The 17792-nt window shown below is 46.4% G+C and overlaps 2 protein-coding genes across 2 annotated transcripts; both read right to left on the bottom strand.

The window, feature by feature from the left end:
- Positions 1-5748: 5748 nt before the first annotated feature.
- Positions 5749-6702, bottom strand: LOC140104691 (olfactory receptor 1E16-like). Its single transcript, XM_072128329.1, has one exon. It carries the CDS (start codon positions 6700-6702, stop codon positions 5749-5751), a length of 954 nt encoding a protein of 317 aa, XP_071984430.1.
- A 7490-nt stretch (positions 6703-14192) lies between these two features.
- On the bottom strand, positions 14193-15143 carry LOC140104690 (olfactory receptor 1J21-like). The gene has a single exon (XM_072128328.1). It carries the CDS (start codon positions 15141-15143, stop codon positions 14193-14195), a length of 951 nt encoding a protein of 316 aa, XP_071984429.1.
- Between the last annotated feature and the right edge of the window lie 2649 nt (positions 15144-17792).

The raw sequence follows: 17792 nt of genomic DNA, 5'->3' as shown, positions 1-17792 counted from the left end.
CACGCCTCCATCTTGCTAGCCCCCCCCCCCCCTCCTTCAGGTGCCGAGAGCTGTGACATCACCGAGCTCTCGGCACTTAACGTGGACGTGCAGACACTAACTCTCGCACAGCCGGCCGATGATGAGTGCCGAGAGCTTGATGACATCACAGGGGAGGCTTTTCTTGAGAAAGCTAAACTTTGTGAGCACTTAACAAATGTTAATGAGATATTGGGGCACATTTACTTACCCCGAACCCAGACTGTCAGTCTATAATGCACAGTGCACTAAGATTGTGTGCCCAAAATCCTGATGTGTCGCTTTCCGCTCAGGTCCGACAGAGTTCACCATCTTTTTAGTGAGTGGTGCATGTAAGTGCTTGGGCGTGCGACACAATTTGAAAGTTAAATCCCGCGCTCAGTCGAAATCAGTCGGATCGCCGGCACAGCCCCCTAAATTGCGTTTCATAGAAGCAGCAAAAGCCACGCCAAAAAAACATCACGTGCGACACAATCCCAGCGCTGACAAAAATGTTGGGTTGTCATAAGAACCGGGATTAACAATAAAGCTTCATGGCAGAGACCTGTGATAACTGTTATAGCCGATCATTGTATCCTGGGGCTAAAGTACAGGAAATTACCAACATCCAGAGGTCCGTTTGTAACTAGGGGTTGTCTGTAAGTAGGGGACCAATTTCCAATTAATTTTGGACCTATAACCCTTAACAGATTGGGGCAGATTTACTTACCCGGTCCGTTCGCGATCCAGCGGCGCCTTCTCTGCACTGGATTCGGGTCCGGCCGGGATTCATTAAGGCAGTTCCTCCGACGTCCACCAGGTGGCGCTGCTGCGCTGAAGAGCATCGGAACGCACTCAAGTTCACCGGCCTATTCCTACTGAAGGTAAGTGCAAGCTCCGCAACACTTTTGTCTTTTTTAAATGCGGAGGTTTTTCCGAATCCTTTCCGTCGCGTGCATGCCAGTGCCGATGCGCCAAAATCCGATTGCGTGCACCAAAATCCCGGGGCAATTCAGGGAAAATCGGCGCAAATCGGAAATATTCGGGTAACACGTCAGGAAAACGCGAATGGGGCCCTAAGTAAATGATCCCCAGTAAGTATAAAACAATCTGATAATAGCATTCCATTTTTTTTAATGTTATATAAGATGTTCATCTATTCGGCATAAGATGGACTCATAAATCCCAGTCTCTCCTATCATGAAAAACTCCACATTACATCACATATTTTGTGGCAAATGATGGTTTTAGGATAAATATAAACGTATTTATATATCAAATGTCTAAAACGGGTGCTTTCAATGTACACCAAGTTATGGGGCTTGTCAAATTCTGAAACTCCAATTGTCACCGGGGCAATAAAAAAAATTGTCTAGAACTATAATTATAAAATAAAATACAGTTTCAATTTACATACAAATTCAACTTAAGAACAAACCTATGGAACCTATTCACATCGCACCATTTTTTGGTTCATCTTTTGCTCCCCACCTTCAAAAATCTATAACTTTTACATTTTTCATTGTACAGAACTGTGTGAGGGCTTATTTTTTGTGTGATAAATTTTATTACTTCATGCCATGTACTGGGAAGCTGGAAAAAAATCCAAATATGTTTTTTTTTAAAATGTGCTGCTAATGTTTGTTTTTCCAAACCTTATATGTTCTCCAATTCTTTGTTTCAAAGGTCTCCCTGTCCGCCCTAGAGGATAACTGGCACTGGGGGGACATGTATCTTTATTTCTGCTAATTTTTGTCTTTTATTTTTGAGACTTTTTGTTGTTTTCCAAATTCTCACTGAGACTTTTGCTGTGGTTTCCCCAGGACACCTTGTGCACTGGGCCTTGTATATCTTTGGTTTCCACATTTTCCCTATGACATTTGCCTTATATTTTTTGAGACTTTTCAGGGGCAAATCTGCAGCTGGTCCAGGGCAGAGTTCAGCTGCTGAGATACTGGTCTTAGCAGTTTTTCCTTATTGATACACGTGGCGTTTGTGGCGTTTGTGGCCTTTTGGTCATAAGTGAATTTGCGACTTTGTAAAACAAAATCAAAATCAGTTGTAAGGTCATTTCTACGCCGGGTCAGGGGGAGACTTAGATTCTCAAAACTTTCACATCTGGATTCAGGTGATAACTGTCAGGATCTGAGATAGTGGATCCTCTGGACCACCGCAAGCAATGGTATAAGCCGACACCTGGGAGCAGAGTTTAAGTGGCACCTGGTTTTCACCAGAGCCCGCCACAAAGCGGGATGGACTTGCTGCGGCAGGGTACCACCAGGTCGCTCCGCAGGTGCGACTTTGCCCGCAGTGGTGGCCAAGGCGAGGTACAAAGTCGTGAGGCAGAATCGTGTTCAGGGACAGGCAAGAGGTCGAGACAGGGAGCACGGGATCAGCGTCAGGAACAAAGCAGGAGGTCAGGACAGGCAGTCGGGAAAGGAACCGGAAATCAGCAGACAGGCACAAGGCAACGAAACAAGCTTTCTCTGAGGCATGAAGCACAAAGATCCAGAAACGGCTAGCACCAGTTAGCGGTGCACTGGCCCATTAAATCTTCAAGCGCCAGCCTGCTGGTGTGGTGCACCTTTAACATAGGGGGGCACATTTACTAAGGATCCGTCAGGCGCATTTCCGTCGGGTTTCGCGAATTGTTTCGTTTTGCGCTGAATTGCCCTGTTTTTTTGCTGCATGCGATCGGATTGTGGAGCATCGGCGCCGGCTTTCATGCAACACAAATCAGGGGCATGGCCGTCGGACAACTCGACTGATTCGGACAAACCACGGAATTTAAAAATAAAATATTGTCGCAAGATCAGCAGTCACATGCACCGGGAAGAAGAAGGTGAACTCCGGCAGACCTGAGCGGGGGAGGCAACACATGCAGGAAATTGGATCTTAGTGAATCGCGTTAAATACGCGCTCGGTCCCCATAGACTTTAGAGCTCAATGGGGCAGATTTACTTACCCGGTCCTGTCGCGATCCCACGGTGCGTTGTCCGACGAGGATTCGGGTCTGCCGCTATTCACGAAGCACGTGCACCTGAGTTCCTGCATCCGTCGCTTCTGCGCCGTGGTTCTCCCGGAGTTCACCTGCTTCTTCCCGGTGCATGTAAGTGCGTGTGTTGCGACACAATTTTAATTGTTAAATCCTGTGCGTTGTCCGAATCCGTCAGGTTGTCCAACGGCGACGCCCCCCGATTTTCCCGAAACGGAAATCGCCGGGAAACCCGACGAAAATGCGCTCCGCGGCGCCCCAATATGTTCCAGGAAAATCGAACAAGATTACAGATGCTATGTCCAGACAGAAATTGTCTTTAGCAACAATAGCACTGAAAACACAGTGGGGCACATCTACAGCAATTCAAAAAGATTGTGCGCCCGATATCCTGCATGTGTCGCTTCCTCGATCATGTCCGCCGGAGTTCACCTTCTTCCTCCCGGTGTATGTAAGTGCTTGGCTTGCGACACAGATTGAAATGTTAAATCCCGCGCTCAGTCCGAATCCGTCTGATCGTGTTTTGGCCCGCCCCTCGTGTCGCGTGAAAGCCGGGGCGATTGCGACACAATCCGATCGCGTGCGACACAATCCCTGGCGCGATCCCCGAAAAGTCGGGAAACCCGACGAAAATGCGGCCGCGGAACCCTCAGTAAATAAACCCCATTGTATTTCAAAAAGAACTCACCAGTTTGGTCAGGGAGAGATCAGTTCGCTTCGGAAGCCACAACTCAAACTCAAGTGTTTACAGCGAGAACCTCTATCCTTTCCGTGGCAGGGTCTCGAGTACCTAAATGCCTTTCCTCCCCTGAATTTAATTCCACACACACTACATAAAATTCAGGAGGAGAAATTTCTCTTTTAGTCCTGGTCCATCCACTTTGGTTGTCTAAGCCGTGGTATCCCAAACTGCACAAAATGAGGATACACAGGAAAATCTCGTTGAGGAACACAGCGGAACGCATGCAGGGTCCACTGGACCTGTCACAACAACTTCCGCAATGAATGTGGATTGCAGCATTGATGAGCTGTTCAGGTCCCCAGAACTAGAAGAACAGATCAATGACCTACTAAATTGGGCTTTGAGACCAAAATCCCGTTCTAGATGCAAATCTATATTACAAGTGTTTCAGACATTGCAGACCGAAAGAGAGGGCTACGAGCATCCAGACCAATTGATCCCAAATAAACATCGATGTGGGAGATAGAAATTTTACTGAAATATTTATATAGCCCTGGCAGCAAGAACGATTGAATCAGTACAGATCCATATTAACAAACCATGGTTGTCCACAAACACTGGGTCCACAGACACACATTGGGGCAGATTTACTTACCCGGTCCGTTCGCAATCCAGCGGCGCGTTCTCTGCGGTGGATTCGGGTCCGGCCGGGATTCACTAAGGTAGTTCCTCCGACGTTCACCAGGTGGCGCTGCTGCGCTGAAGTTCCCCGAGGTCCGCTGGAATGCACTGAAGTTCACCGGCCTATTCCTAGTGAAGGTAAGCGCGAGTCCAGCGACACTTTTTTTAAAAAAATGCGGCGGTTTTTCCGAATCCGTCGGGTTTTCGCGTTGCGTCGCGTGCATGCCAGCGCCGATGCGCCACAATCCGATCGCTTGCACCAAAATCCCGGGGCAATTCAGGGGAAATCGGCGCAAATCGGAAATATTCGGGTAACAAGTCGGGAAAACGCGAATCGGGCCCTTAGTAAATGACCCCCATTGGGTCTGACATATATATATATACTTCCCCCATACACTTCTATGGGCTCACGACCCTGTACGGGAGCGGTATGGTGCCGTTCCTTAGCCCGTAGAAAGATCGGACATGGCTCTATGTTACTCTATGGAGAGGGGCAGGGGTGAGCTGCGCTCATCCCCTGGTCCTCTCCGCATCGCCAATGTATGCCCGCCGTACTACGGTAGCCCTTCAGACACATTAGCATCACTTTCAAAGTTGATTGTAGAAGGAAGGAGACCATGGATAACAGATATACAGTAAGAAGATCCCACAGTCCCGGTGCCTGGATCTATGGGTAATGTCCCTGGTTTATCAGGATGGGTTTTCATGGTAGATTTCCTTCAATCTGTTGCCAGCCCCTGCGATACAATGTCTATCTGCCCCAGCAAAATGAAAAAATACCACTGTGTATAAGATCTGTGTTACAGATAGAGCAGCAGGAAAGAGGGACGAGATGTGACGGATGTGAGTGGACATAAGTAAGAATTTACTGATACAATGGAGGGGTTTATATAAACGCACTTCCGCCACAATTCTGGTGGTTATCAAGGCTCTTCGACCCTCTTTTGGCACTTTCCTGACTAGTCCGATGAAGGGGGCATGGCCTTCAGGAAATGGGCGTAGTCTCGTGAGAAGGGGCGTGGCTTGCGGGAAATCATCCGTGCACCCAATGCATTTCCCAATCTAGGCTTATACTCGAGTGAATAGGTTTTCCCAGTTTTTTGTGGCAAAATTAATTAGGGGCTTATATTCGGGTCGGCTTATACTCAAGTATATATGGTAACCTGTAGAGTGTGTCTAAAGTTAATGATCAAGATTTATAGACAAGGGACACCTGAGCTCAGACCTCTTATTTATTAGCCTCTAAACAGCGATTAAACTTCATTTATAGAACATGAAAGAATAAATAATGTATCCATGTTGTATCCGGAGACTACAATGGATTAAGGAAATTCTGCTACAATATAGTCCTGAGCCCAGATCATGTATGATAGACCCTGAGCAGGAGGCATCTTCATCTCCTTGTAGCGGTGTCTGGATGCAGCCGCTGTATATGTAACGCTCTCTGCAGTGCGGCCTTCAGGTCTTTACTCCTCAGGCTGTAGATTAAGGGGTTCAGTAAGGGGGTGATCAGGGTGTAGATTATAGAGACCAACTGGTTAAGTATTTGGAGATTATTTGCTTCAGGAATGAGGTAGATAAAAGTTATTGATGCATAATATATGAGGACCACAGTCAGATGAGACGTACAGGTGGAGAACGCTTTACTCTTCCCATCACTGGTGCGAATTCTGAGCACTGCCCTAAATATCATGACATAGGGGTAAAATGTGGCTACAAAGGCTATAGCACTGAGTACACTGCCTACGATTATGAGGATAAGAACATTGATTGTGGGATCAGTACAGGAGAGATAAAGAACATGAGGCAAATCACAAAAGAAATTCTGGATAACGTTGGGACCACAGAAGGTCAATCTCCCTAATAATAAAGTATAAATGATAGGAGCAAAGAAGCCAGACGACCAAACCAAAGACACTAAATGATTGCACCTCCTCCAAGACATGACCTGAGAGTAGTGGAGAGGACGGCAGATGGCCACATACCGGTCATAAGACATGGAGGACAACAAGAAAGCCTCAGAGGTGCCAAAAAACATAACAAAGAACATCTGTGCTTTACATTCTGAGAGGGACATGGACCAGTGTTGGGTGATGAGGTGGGAGAGCATGCTAGGAGCAGTGACTGATGAGTAGGACATGTCCAAGAAAGCCAAGTTACCAAGAAAGAAATACATGGGTGTATGAAGATGAGCACAAGTAACAACTAGACGGATGATGAGAAGGTTGGAGAAGACAGTCATCAGGTAGATGAGGAGGAAGAAGATGAAGAGGACATGGATGGTCTTCTGGTCATCCGATAGACTCATGAGAAGAACGCTGGTGATGGATGTTTGATTCTTCTTCATTGCAGTTTGATTCTTCCCAAATGAACAGGATTCATGATAACAATGAGATACCAGGATGGATGGAATTTACTGATCCAACTGATCCACATCTTCACATCGATACAAAATTATCAACGCTAACAGCAAACGGCACCTTGTTATATCTCATCAGTTATCCCGAGGGTAGGAGCCATAAATCCCCAAATCTCTGTTCATCCATAAGGCATCTAATAGGCCTCAAGGCGCTAATTTACAATTCTGATTTTAGTCTAAGGTTTTGTTTTCATATATTAACCAGAGAAGGTCCTCGCTGCAGGATGGGTTTAGGCAATGATAATGTTTAGGAGTTGGTGAGGGGTGAGAAAGTCTGTAATAGGGTAAATAGTGGTGGTGGCTGCATTGTCCTGTTACCCGGATAGTGATACCCTTAGGACTTCATTGGATTAGGATGCAAAATAAAATGGACTCAAAAGGCGCCACTTTCACAAAGGCAGAATTATTTATCTATTTGTAAGAGGACGACGCGTTTCGAGGGAGAGCTTCCCTCTTCATCAGATCCTACTGAACGTATACTATAAGCCTAGAAACCAATACAGAACACAACATGATCAGGTACCTCCAAGAACTGAGTGAAGGTCCAGAGAACATCATGTACATAAAACACAGACCCCCTGCCGAGACCACAGATCCCAAGGGCGAGCGGAGCCCCACATGCCATCCCACCCTGCACCTGGGGAAGACCCCATCACGCCCCCCCATGGGGTACAAGCCTTGATAAATCTCAGATAATGAGTGTAAGCAGACCACATGGCGTCTTAAGATAGTTTTTCGTTCTCTGGATTGGGGTCTATTCTGTCCTAAGTATAAGGAACCTAATCTATCCTTAGGCGTCTGATCTAGGATGTGATTTTTTTAGGTGTCTTTTCTGTGATCATACAGAGATTGGATTTGGGATCATAAAGGGAACCTGTGACCAGGAGACCCATTTCTGTCTCTCTCCCAGTCCCCATTGTACATACATACGTATTGCCAAACAGTTATTGTATTAAAAAATACAAGATATGTTATATTTAAAGGAGTTGTCCGAGTTCTTAAAAAAAAACCTCAGGGAGGCCGGGAGGGCAATGCTTAAAAAAATAAAGTCCTACTTACCTTCCGGTGCCCTCCGGTATCCTGCACTGCTGTCGCTCCCTTCCGGGCGCCATATAAACAAACATGGCCACTGGAGCAGCGCAGGACTCAGCCTCTGGCTGGTCGTGGCCGGGCACGCCTACCTGTCTCTATACACAGCATTGTGTATGGGGGCTGGAAGGTTGTCGAGTCCAGATGGCACCGTAAGGTAAGTAGGACTTTATTTTTTTAAGCAGCGCCCTCCCGGCCTCCCTGAGTTTTTTTGAAGAACTCGGACAACCCCTTTAACTTTACAATCCCATGTGACTAAGCACCCCTTGGGGTGGCTTTAGAGGAGTGGTTTCTCCCCTCAAACCTCGAAAAAGCGCTCCTCCACCCTTCAAATTAAAAAACCCTCCCATCTCCCGGCTGAGAGCCGCCCCTGTTGTTTACCCCCTGCGGTTGCCCTCCATAGATGTTCCGCCCATTGTTTCAAAGTCTCACTGGCCGTGTCAGGCATTACCGCGCCTGCACAGTTAGCATACATCTGATTGTGCAGATGATGCAGGGTCAGCCGCTACCGAGTTTGTGTACCTCCCGGCGCCTCATTGACTCATCAACCAGAGCTGTACAATGGCGCATGCGCAGATGAATGCAGAGAGCGGGCGGCTCTTTGCTTCATCTGCACATGCACATGTCCAAGTGCACATTCAATCAGATGGTGACCGCGCAGTCGCGAGAATGCCTGAGAATGCGGCCAGCGATTCTTGGAGATGGAGGGCGTAACATCTATGGATGACGTCTGTAGGGGGTAAACAACAAGGGAGATTGTAGTTTCCTTTTTTATCCTACAAGAAGGAGCGGTTTCCCAAGGTTGGGGGGGAACAGCTTTTCTATAGCCACACCCAGGGGATGAGAGCCTTGTAATGGCGGCTGCGGAGCGTCGGTGCTCTCCTTCTCACTGCTCCAGAACTCAGGTACAGACAGGCGCTGCCCCTTCTGGTGGTCTCCGCCTTGGCCGCCAGTCCGTTGCGTTGCAGTGCAGGAGGCAGCTCTGACTGGTCGACCAGGTGCTTTCCAAGCCTTCGTCCAGTCCTGGATTTCCTGCCCGGGTTAGTGGTGTTTTCTGGAGTCCATTCCAGAGTTTCCGTTGAGTCTGCTCTACTCTGGTTTCTGCAGGACCTGGGATGACATCACTTCCTGTGATGTAACAGAATTGTGCATGTGACCTGAGCAACCAATCCTTGCCCTCCAGCAGGTATTTATTGGAGCCGGCCCTCTCCCTCAGTGCCTGTTGGTCAAGTACCTTGAGACTTTCCTGTAGTTCTCTGCTGCTTTACTTCCTAGTGGTGTTTTCAGCTTTATAGCCTCATTCTCTGGACCTGTACCTCAGTGCCTCCCTCTGTCAGAAAAGCCAGAAATGGGCCTCCTGGTGACAGGTTCCCTCTAATAAATTGTAGGATCTTGGTTGATTCTGCCCTTGGGTATTAATCTGTTGTATTAGCAGATAGGGATTTAGAGATTTAATCTTGAGGTTTTGAGGTATATTTTGGGTTGTGAGGTCCTGCAGTCTAGAATCTGAATGACGAGTGGATTTTGACATTATTATTCAATGAATGGGTTCTGAGGCCTTAGTCTATTCAGAGATCTGCTCTGTGGTCACAGACTGATAGCAGGTGGAGAGAAATCTTCAGCAGGAGGAGAGTGGATAACACAGGCTGTGCCCAAGTATAGCGAGAAGAACGAGCTCTCACATTAGATCCATCAGATCAGGAATGAAGCTGATACCAGGGAGCTAGTGAGATCAGCAGGATACTGGACACACAGACCACTCACACTTCGGCTAGATTCACACTGCCGTTGACCGCCGAACCATAGCGCTTCTCACCCCCACCCCTCTACACAGGGATGTATGGCGCACTGCACCGTAATACTGGAAAATATAGGACATGTCCTATCTTTTTCCCGGGGTACGGAGCGGTATGCTGCCGCATGTGGGGCGTCGGCACATTGCCGACTATGGGGACGTATATCGGCCTTATATACATGCGGCAGTGTGAATGTAGCCTTAGATTGTACGACCTGGGTGCGCACTTTGTAAAACTTACTTTCCATTTATGGTAACCACTAAAATACATAAACCCAATGGGGGACATTTATTATATGCCGCACTTTGTTTGCCAATGACAAAGCCCATCCCACCAGGGCCACCGAGTACAACCGGAGGCTCCGGTCACCTGATGTGTCCAGCCGGCTGCACTGCTCCTGCATGTACAAATACACTATTGCCTGCAACTGATCAGGTGTGAACGGTCGCATGCAATCGTGAGTGCGCAGGCATGGGGTAAAGAACGCCCCACATCGTCCGACTCCACCACCGACTGTGACTCCTTCCCACCCTTCTGTGCCAAATGGCATCAAGGAGAAAATGATTGCACTTCCTCGCGGTTGGCAAGGCAATGTTATTATTGCGGTGTACAAGCCCTGATAAGTCTCCCCTTGTTTGTTAACAAAATGTAATAATGTTAACACAATTAGATTCTAGTTCAGTAACTGCCAGGTGACCATCAGACCACCAGAAATCACTGTAGATCACCCCCAACATCAAAATAGTTAGACAGTAGGGAAACAACTTTGCTTAGTGTAATGTACACACGTGGACTGTAAGAATTGTTAAAAAATGTTAAAAAGTTAACATTTTTTAAAAATAAAAGAATACTGTATAAAAATAAGCATGAAATACAGAAAACAGGAACATTGGAGCCGTATATCGGGGCTCACGTATTTACAATTTCTGCCTTTGAGCAAAATAAATTTGTCCCTTGTATCCAATATAAGGTAGTTAAAGGAAACCATCAAGGTTCCTACTAAAACCCTAATCCCTTTACTATTTTTCATAAGCACAGACCATGTATGATAGACCCTGAGCAGGAGACATCTTCATCTCCTTGTAGTAATGTCTGGATGCAGCCGGTGTATATGTAACGCTCTCTGCAGTGCAGCCTTCAGGTCTTTACTCCTCAGGCTGTAGATTAAGGGGTTCAGTAAGGGGGTGATCAGGGTGTAGATCACAGTGACCACTCGATTCAGTGTAAGGAAATTACTTGTGTTAGGGACAAAGTAGATGAAAGTTACAGATGCATAATATATGAGCACCACAGTCAGATGAGACGTACAGGTGGAGAAAGCTTTACTCTTCCCATCACTGGTGCCGATTCTGAGCACTGCCCTAAATATTCTGACATAGGGGTAAAATGTGGCAACAAAGGCTACGGCACCAAAAACGCTTCCTAATACAGATAAGACCAGGACATTGGAGGAAGTATCAGTACAGGGGATCTGGAGCAAATGTGGAAGATCGCAGTGTAGTGTGTACTGTGTGCAGTGCCCTGTGTAGTATGCAGTGGGCACCAGATTCAGGATTTTTGGCGCATTTTCTCCGTGAATCTGGTGCCCCCTGCACTGCTCCAACAGAGGGCACCCCTTTTTTTATGCACCTTTAACATGTGGTGTGCAACACAATTCTTTTGTTATGTTAAATCTGGCGCACCATCCAATTTCACGCCAGAACACCCCTTCAGTACCGAAATTTGTGTCGCATGATGTCTAGTGCTGCCGCTCCACACAATGTTGCGCCTGCCAGAAATGTGGCCCGGACACTTCTTAAATACATGTACAAGCAGTTTTCACAGGAAAGAACGTGCAGAGTCTGGCAGAAAACTGGCGAACAGCCCTTAGCAAATGTGCCCCAAAATGTTTTGCCACTTTTCCATAAAACCTTCCTCATATTTATTTGTAGGTATTTTTAATAACCAGAGTCCTCTAAGTAGGATATTACCGTCTGTTCCTGATATTTTGTCCAAATTGACACCAAATGAAACGTCATTTTATTCCACAAAAAACGCCCTTACTTGTTTTAGTTCAGAAGTAATAGAAAAAAAACAAAGATATTTCATATCTCTGTAATCGACCTGACACACAGAATATCTTAGCGAGGTCTTAATACTGCTTCCAAAAAAATGAGTTTATGCATTTTTTGCTATTTTCAGCTTTTATGCTGCCACTGAAAAATACAACTGTTTCTATAAAAAACAAGCCCTTCTATGCCAAGGTCAGCTCCACTGTGCTGTTTCTATTGTTGCCCGGATTATATTCCTGTATCATAGAGCTATCACCCACCTCCCACTGAAAGAGTCAGAGATAACTGGGGATCCCCTTTTCTTACCTTCCAGATCCCCAAAACTTGGCATCATCAGTGGTCCCCAGGGGCGTGGAAAAGAGATGGCAAGAAAAGGGACAGATCTTTTAGCAGATAGAGTATCACAGAGGAACGATCATGTTCTAGTCTAGATTTCTGTCTATCCCTAAGCCCCATACACACAACTGTATTAGGGGCCGTGACCTAATTGCACTAATTGTGGCCAAATCATAGCACCCATAGAGGTCCATGAAACTTGGTCTCTGCAGTTACCAGACAGTGGGGCAGATTTACTTACCTGGTACAGTTGCGATCCCGCGGCACGTCGTCCAACGCTGATTTGGGTTCTGCCGGGATTCACTAAGGTCGTGCGCCTGATGTCCAACAGGTGTCGCTGCTGCGCCGAGGTCCGCCGGAGTTCAGCTTCTTCGTCCAAGTGCATGTGAGTGCTGATCTTGCGACACAAATTCGGCGCAAATCGGAAATATTTGGGAAACCCCATGAAAGTGCGGCGTTTGGACCCTTAGTAAATGAGCTCCAGTGTCTCACCGCACCACCACAAAGCCGGGCACCTGCACCACAAAATATACAGCAGGTCTGATCTCTGGACCAATTTGCAGTGCGGCTTCCTATGAAAAGGGGAGGGGTCACTGCTCACTCCCGCCTCCTCTCCAAAGGGCGATGCACTTCACTTGGGTCATTGCCCGCTGAAGTACACAATTGTGTTCGTGGAGCCTAAGCCTGCAGGGAGGACTATGGTTTGTTCTTATGGAGCTCCATGCGATAAGAGTTGGGATGACGTAAGTGCTACCTGGTCTATTTCATAAAGAAATTATGGAAAGTATGGAAAAGTGTTCCTCTGATTCATCTGCTCCAGGAGGAAGATTCATGGGCCCAGGTTTGAGGATCTCCCGGCATGAGGGAGAACACAACTCTCACCGTCTGTGCTTGGGAAGCAAAGGGATTCACTTGGAAATACAAGAAACATGAACATTCCAAATTTCTCATCATCACCTGCGAAACAACTCGGGAGAAGCATCTGCACAATGTTCTCGGGAGGAACGGGACTGTTGGACCACAAGAAATGTTGCTTTGGTCTGATGTTGCAAAAGTTCATGGACCTGGTTTGCAAATTCATAAACCATTCCCACCAAACCCTCCATTTAGTTCACCAGATCTAGAATGGTGGTCATCCTTAACCAGACCAGTAGAAGGTTTTAGGGATTGCTATAATGTTATGTGGTAAAGGAAAGGCATGAGTGGACTAGAGGACAGACAAAGACAATGAGCCCTAAGGCTAAACCCTAAACCACCTGTCCCTACCTATTTCCCCAGCCTACCCTAAGCAGTAGGTAACAACTGGTCGATGTTCCTTTCCTGTTCCAAAGTTAAATCACCTAGACAAAGACTGGAAAATACAGACCTAGAAGAGTAGTCAACAAATACAGGTCAGAACCAAGGGAACTATGCAGTACAAAATCAGTAGACAAAATAGATGGTCAGAAAACAGGCAAAGAGTCAAAGAATACAACATAGTTGTAAACACATCACCAGAATCAAATAAGAAGTACAGAGGGAATGGCAGAAAAATATTATAAAAGATGAGATCAGATCTGTGATATCCAGCCAAGGCAGAGCAGCATCAGAAACTGTAAGAGGAGATAGGTTCTGTCCATCTCAGCTAACATAACTGTTTGAAACCCAGAATAAAATCAACAGGAGACAAATGGATGTGGTAGAAATCAATCAAGAAAGTCAGTAAAGAAGTAAAGCAGTGTTCAGACTAGTAAGGACGGAATGGAACAAAATCACACTCGTAACTATTCAACTGAACTACTAGACCAAAATACTAAAACTGCAATACTAGACAGAAGATGGCGCCACATTTCTAATTAAAAAAGTGGCTGCAATGTCCATTCAATATTCTGTTATTCTTATTCAAATTAATTAATTACTAAAATTGGTGTCAAAATTGAACGGTGGAGTTCAGGAAAGGTAGGTACAATAACCAGGAGGCCAAACTGTACAAATGGCTGCAACTAAAAGTAACATTAAAAATAAATAAAATAAAAAAAATTCAAGCCTTTATTAATTCATCAATGTTCTAGATACTTACAATTACAACTTCTGTGAAACCTAAAAAAGTGCAAGGAAGGAATTGTTGTTTTTTGGCTACTTCACTTGACCTGAGCAGGAGGCATCTTCATCTCCTTGTAGCGGGGGCCGGATGCAGCCGGTGTATATGTAACGCTCTCTGCAGTGCGGCCTTCAGGTCTTTACTCCTCAGGCTGTAGATTAAGGGGTTCAGTAAGGGGGTGATCAGGGTGTAGATCACAGTGACCACTCGATTCAGTGTAAGGAGATTACTTGTGTCAGGAACAAGGTAGATAAATATTACTGATGCATAATATATGAGGACCACAGTCAGATGAGACGTACAGGTGGAGAACGCTTTACTCTTCCCATCACTGGTGCCGATTCTGAGCACTGCCCTAAATATCATGACATAGGGGTAAAATGTGATAACAAAGGCTATAGAGCTGAGAACTGCCCCTAGACCTATTACAACTAGAACATTGATAGATATGTCAGTACATGAGATCTGGAGCAAATGTGGAAGATCACAAAAGAAGTTATGGATGAGGTTAGGACCACAGAAGGACAATCTTCTCAAACATAAGGTATATATGATGGAAGCAAGGAAAGCAGTTGACGAAACCAAAGAAACAATTTTAGTGCATGTGCCCCAAGATATGAGCTGAGAATAGTGGAGAGGACGGCAGATGGCTACATACCGGTCATAAGACATGGAGGCCAACAAGAAAGCCTCAGAGCATGCACAATACAGGACAAAGAACATCTGTGCTTTACATTCTGAGAGGGACATGGACCAGTGTTGGGTGATGATGGCAAAGAGCATCTTTGGGGCAGTGACTGATGAGAAGGACATGTCCAAGAAAGCCAAGTTACCAAGAAAGAAATACATGGGTGTATGAAGATGAGCACAAGTAACAACTAGAAGGAGGATGAGGAAGTTGGAGAAGACAGTCATCAGGTAGATGAGGAGGAAGAAGATGAAGAGGACATGGATGGTCTTCTGGTCATCTGATAGACTCATGAGAAGAACGCTGGTGATGGATGTTTGGTTCTTCATCATTGCAGTGGGATCATGTCTAGGAATAAAATTGATGACAACATGGAGAGCATGTGATGGAATACACAAAGCTTGTATAGAAGATTTCTTATAGTTACAGGGCGGCGTGCTTTTATATCTGATCAGTTCTCCGAGGAGCATAGCCCAGAGAATCCCTAAGTCTCTGCTCTGCACCCCCAGGAATAATGCAATGGGGTCTCAGGACATTCATTTCCATTCTTGTTTATGAGGTAGAATTGTTATGTCTCAGTTTAACCAGTGAAGATTTTCATTGCAAAGATTATAGATTATACACCAAGATTGAAGATGGTGGAGGGGTCAGGATGGAATGAGGCAAAGGTCTTGACTAGAGATGAGCGAGCACTAAAATGCTCGAGTGCTCATTATTCGAGTCGAACTTTTCCCGATGCTCGAGTGCACGTCTCGAATAACGAGCCCCATTGAAGTCAATGGGAGACTCGAGAATTTTTCAAGGGGACCAAGGCTCTGCACAGGGAAGCTTGGCCAAACACCTGGGAACCTCAGAAAATGATGGAAACACCACGGAAATGTACAGGAAACAATAGGGGCAGCATGCATGGATGCCTCTGAGGCTGCTTAATCGCACCATTATGCCAAAATTATGGGCAACAGCATGGCAATGACAGAGTGACAGAATGAAGCTAGATAGCATCTAAAACACCCAATAATTGACCCTGACACTATAAGGGACGGAATGCAGAGGCAGCGGCAGCAGCGGCAGGCTAGAGAGTGGCATGGCGACATACCCCAAATTGACTTAGGCTTCAAACCAATTTAAAAAATTCCTTTTGGCGAGGATAACGTGTAGCACTGTACGTATCAGTATTTGGCCTGGTTAAGGCGGCAGAGAGGAACCAAAGGAGGTGAGCAAGAAGCGCTGAAATGATTTCCTATGTGAACAAAAGGTTGACGGTAAATTTGGTCGATAACACAGCATGGTGACGACAGAGTGACCAAGTTCCATAACGTATCTGGTGAAACACCCAAAAAATGAGCCTGACACAGCTCGTTTGCTAAGGAGACCACATGTGGAGGCAGCTATGGAAACGACTTTTGGAGGCAGCTATGGAAATGACATGTGGAGGCTGCTATGGAGACAACGTGTGGTGGCAGCTATGGAGACAACATGTGGAGGCAGCTATGGAGACAATTAAATTTGGATAGTGCCTTTATGTGGCAGTCCAAAAAAGTTTTCAAAACAGAGGACCGGGTAGGTGGCCCTCCAGAAAAATTAAATACAAAATGTACCTATATGTGTCACTCCCAAAACATTTGCAATACTGAGGACCACGAATGTGGCCCTCCATAAAAATTTTATACATACAGTACTATAGCTAGAGCCAGTTGGCCCTGGCAAAAAATATCCAGTTACCTCTGCTTTACTGTACAAAGAGGAGGAGAAGGAAGAGAAGCAGGCGAATGAGGAGGAGGAGTGCATACATGAGAATTATTCAGGTTGAGCTGCTTTCACCTGGTGGAGAATGGAAATCCTGAGAAATCTAGGCTTGATTCATCTTGATAAGCGTCAGCCTGTCAGCGCTGTCAGTCGACAGGCGTGTACGCTTATCGGTGATGATGCCACCAGCTGCACTGAAAACCCGCTCGGACAGCACGCTAGCGGCAGGGCAGGCAAGAACCTTCAAGGCGTACAGCGCCAGTTCAGGCCAGATGTCCAGCTTTGAAACCCAGTAGTTGTAGGGAGCTGTGTGATCATTTAGGACGATGGTATGGTCAGCTACGTACTCCCTCACCATCTTTCTGTAAAGATCAGCCCTACTCTGCCGAGACTGGGGACAGGTGACAGTGTCTTGCTGGGGTGACATAAAACTGGCAAAAGCCTTGTAAAGCGTACCCCTGCCTGTGCTGGACAAGCTGCCTGCTCGTCTACTCTCCCTCGCTACTTGTCCCGCAGAACTACGCACTCTGCCGCTAGCGCTGTCAGAAGGGAAATACTGTTTCAGCTTGTGCACCAGGGCCTGCTGGTATTCATGCATTCTCACACTCCTTTCCTCTCCAGGGATGAGAGTGGAAAGATTTTGCTTGTACCGTGGGTCCAGGATAGTGAATACCCAGTAATCGGTACTGGAAAAAATTCTTTGAACGCGAGGGTCACAGGATAGGCAGCCTAGCATGAAATCTGCCATATGCGCCAGAGTACCAATGCGCAAGAATTCACTCCCCTCACTGGCCTGACTGTCCATTTCCTCCTCCAACTCCTCTTCTTCTGCCCATACACGCTGAACAGTTATAAGGACTGAGCAATGGTCCCCTCTTCTGTCTCGTCGACATTCTCCTACACCTCCTCCGATATGCGCTGAGAAACAAACCGGTGGGCTATCAACAAGGGAATCTTCTTCCCCCGTGTCTTGTGACAAGTGCAAAGCTTCCGACTTCATGCTGACCAGAGAGTTTTTCAACAGGCCAAGCAGCGGGTGAGGCTGATGATGGCGGCATCGCCACTAACCATCTGTGTTGACTCCTCAAAGTTACTCAGCACCTGACAGATATCAGACATCCACGTCCACTCCTCATTGTAGGCTTGAGGAAATGTTGAATTCCACCTCGTGGGCACGTCGCACAACAGTCGGTGAGCGGACAGTTGTAAGCGGCGCTGCGCTGTCCTGAGAG

The sequence above is a fragment of the Engystomops pustulosus genome, chromosome 10 (assembly GCF_040894005.1).
Source record: "Engystomops pustulosus chromosome 10, aEngPut4.maternal, whole genome shotgun sequence".
In the NCBI taxonomy this organism is placed as follows: Eukaryota; Metazoa; Chordata; class Amphibia; order Anura; family Leptodactylidae; genus Engystomops; species Engystomops pustulosus.
This window is presented reverse-complemented; position numbering and strand designations above follow the sequence as displayed.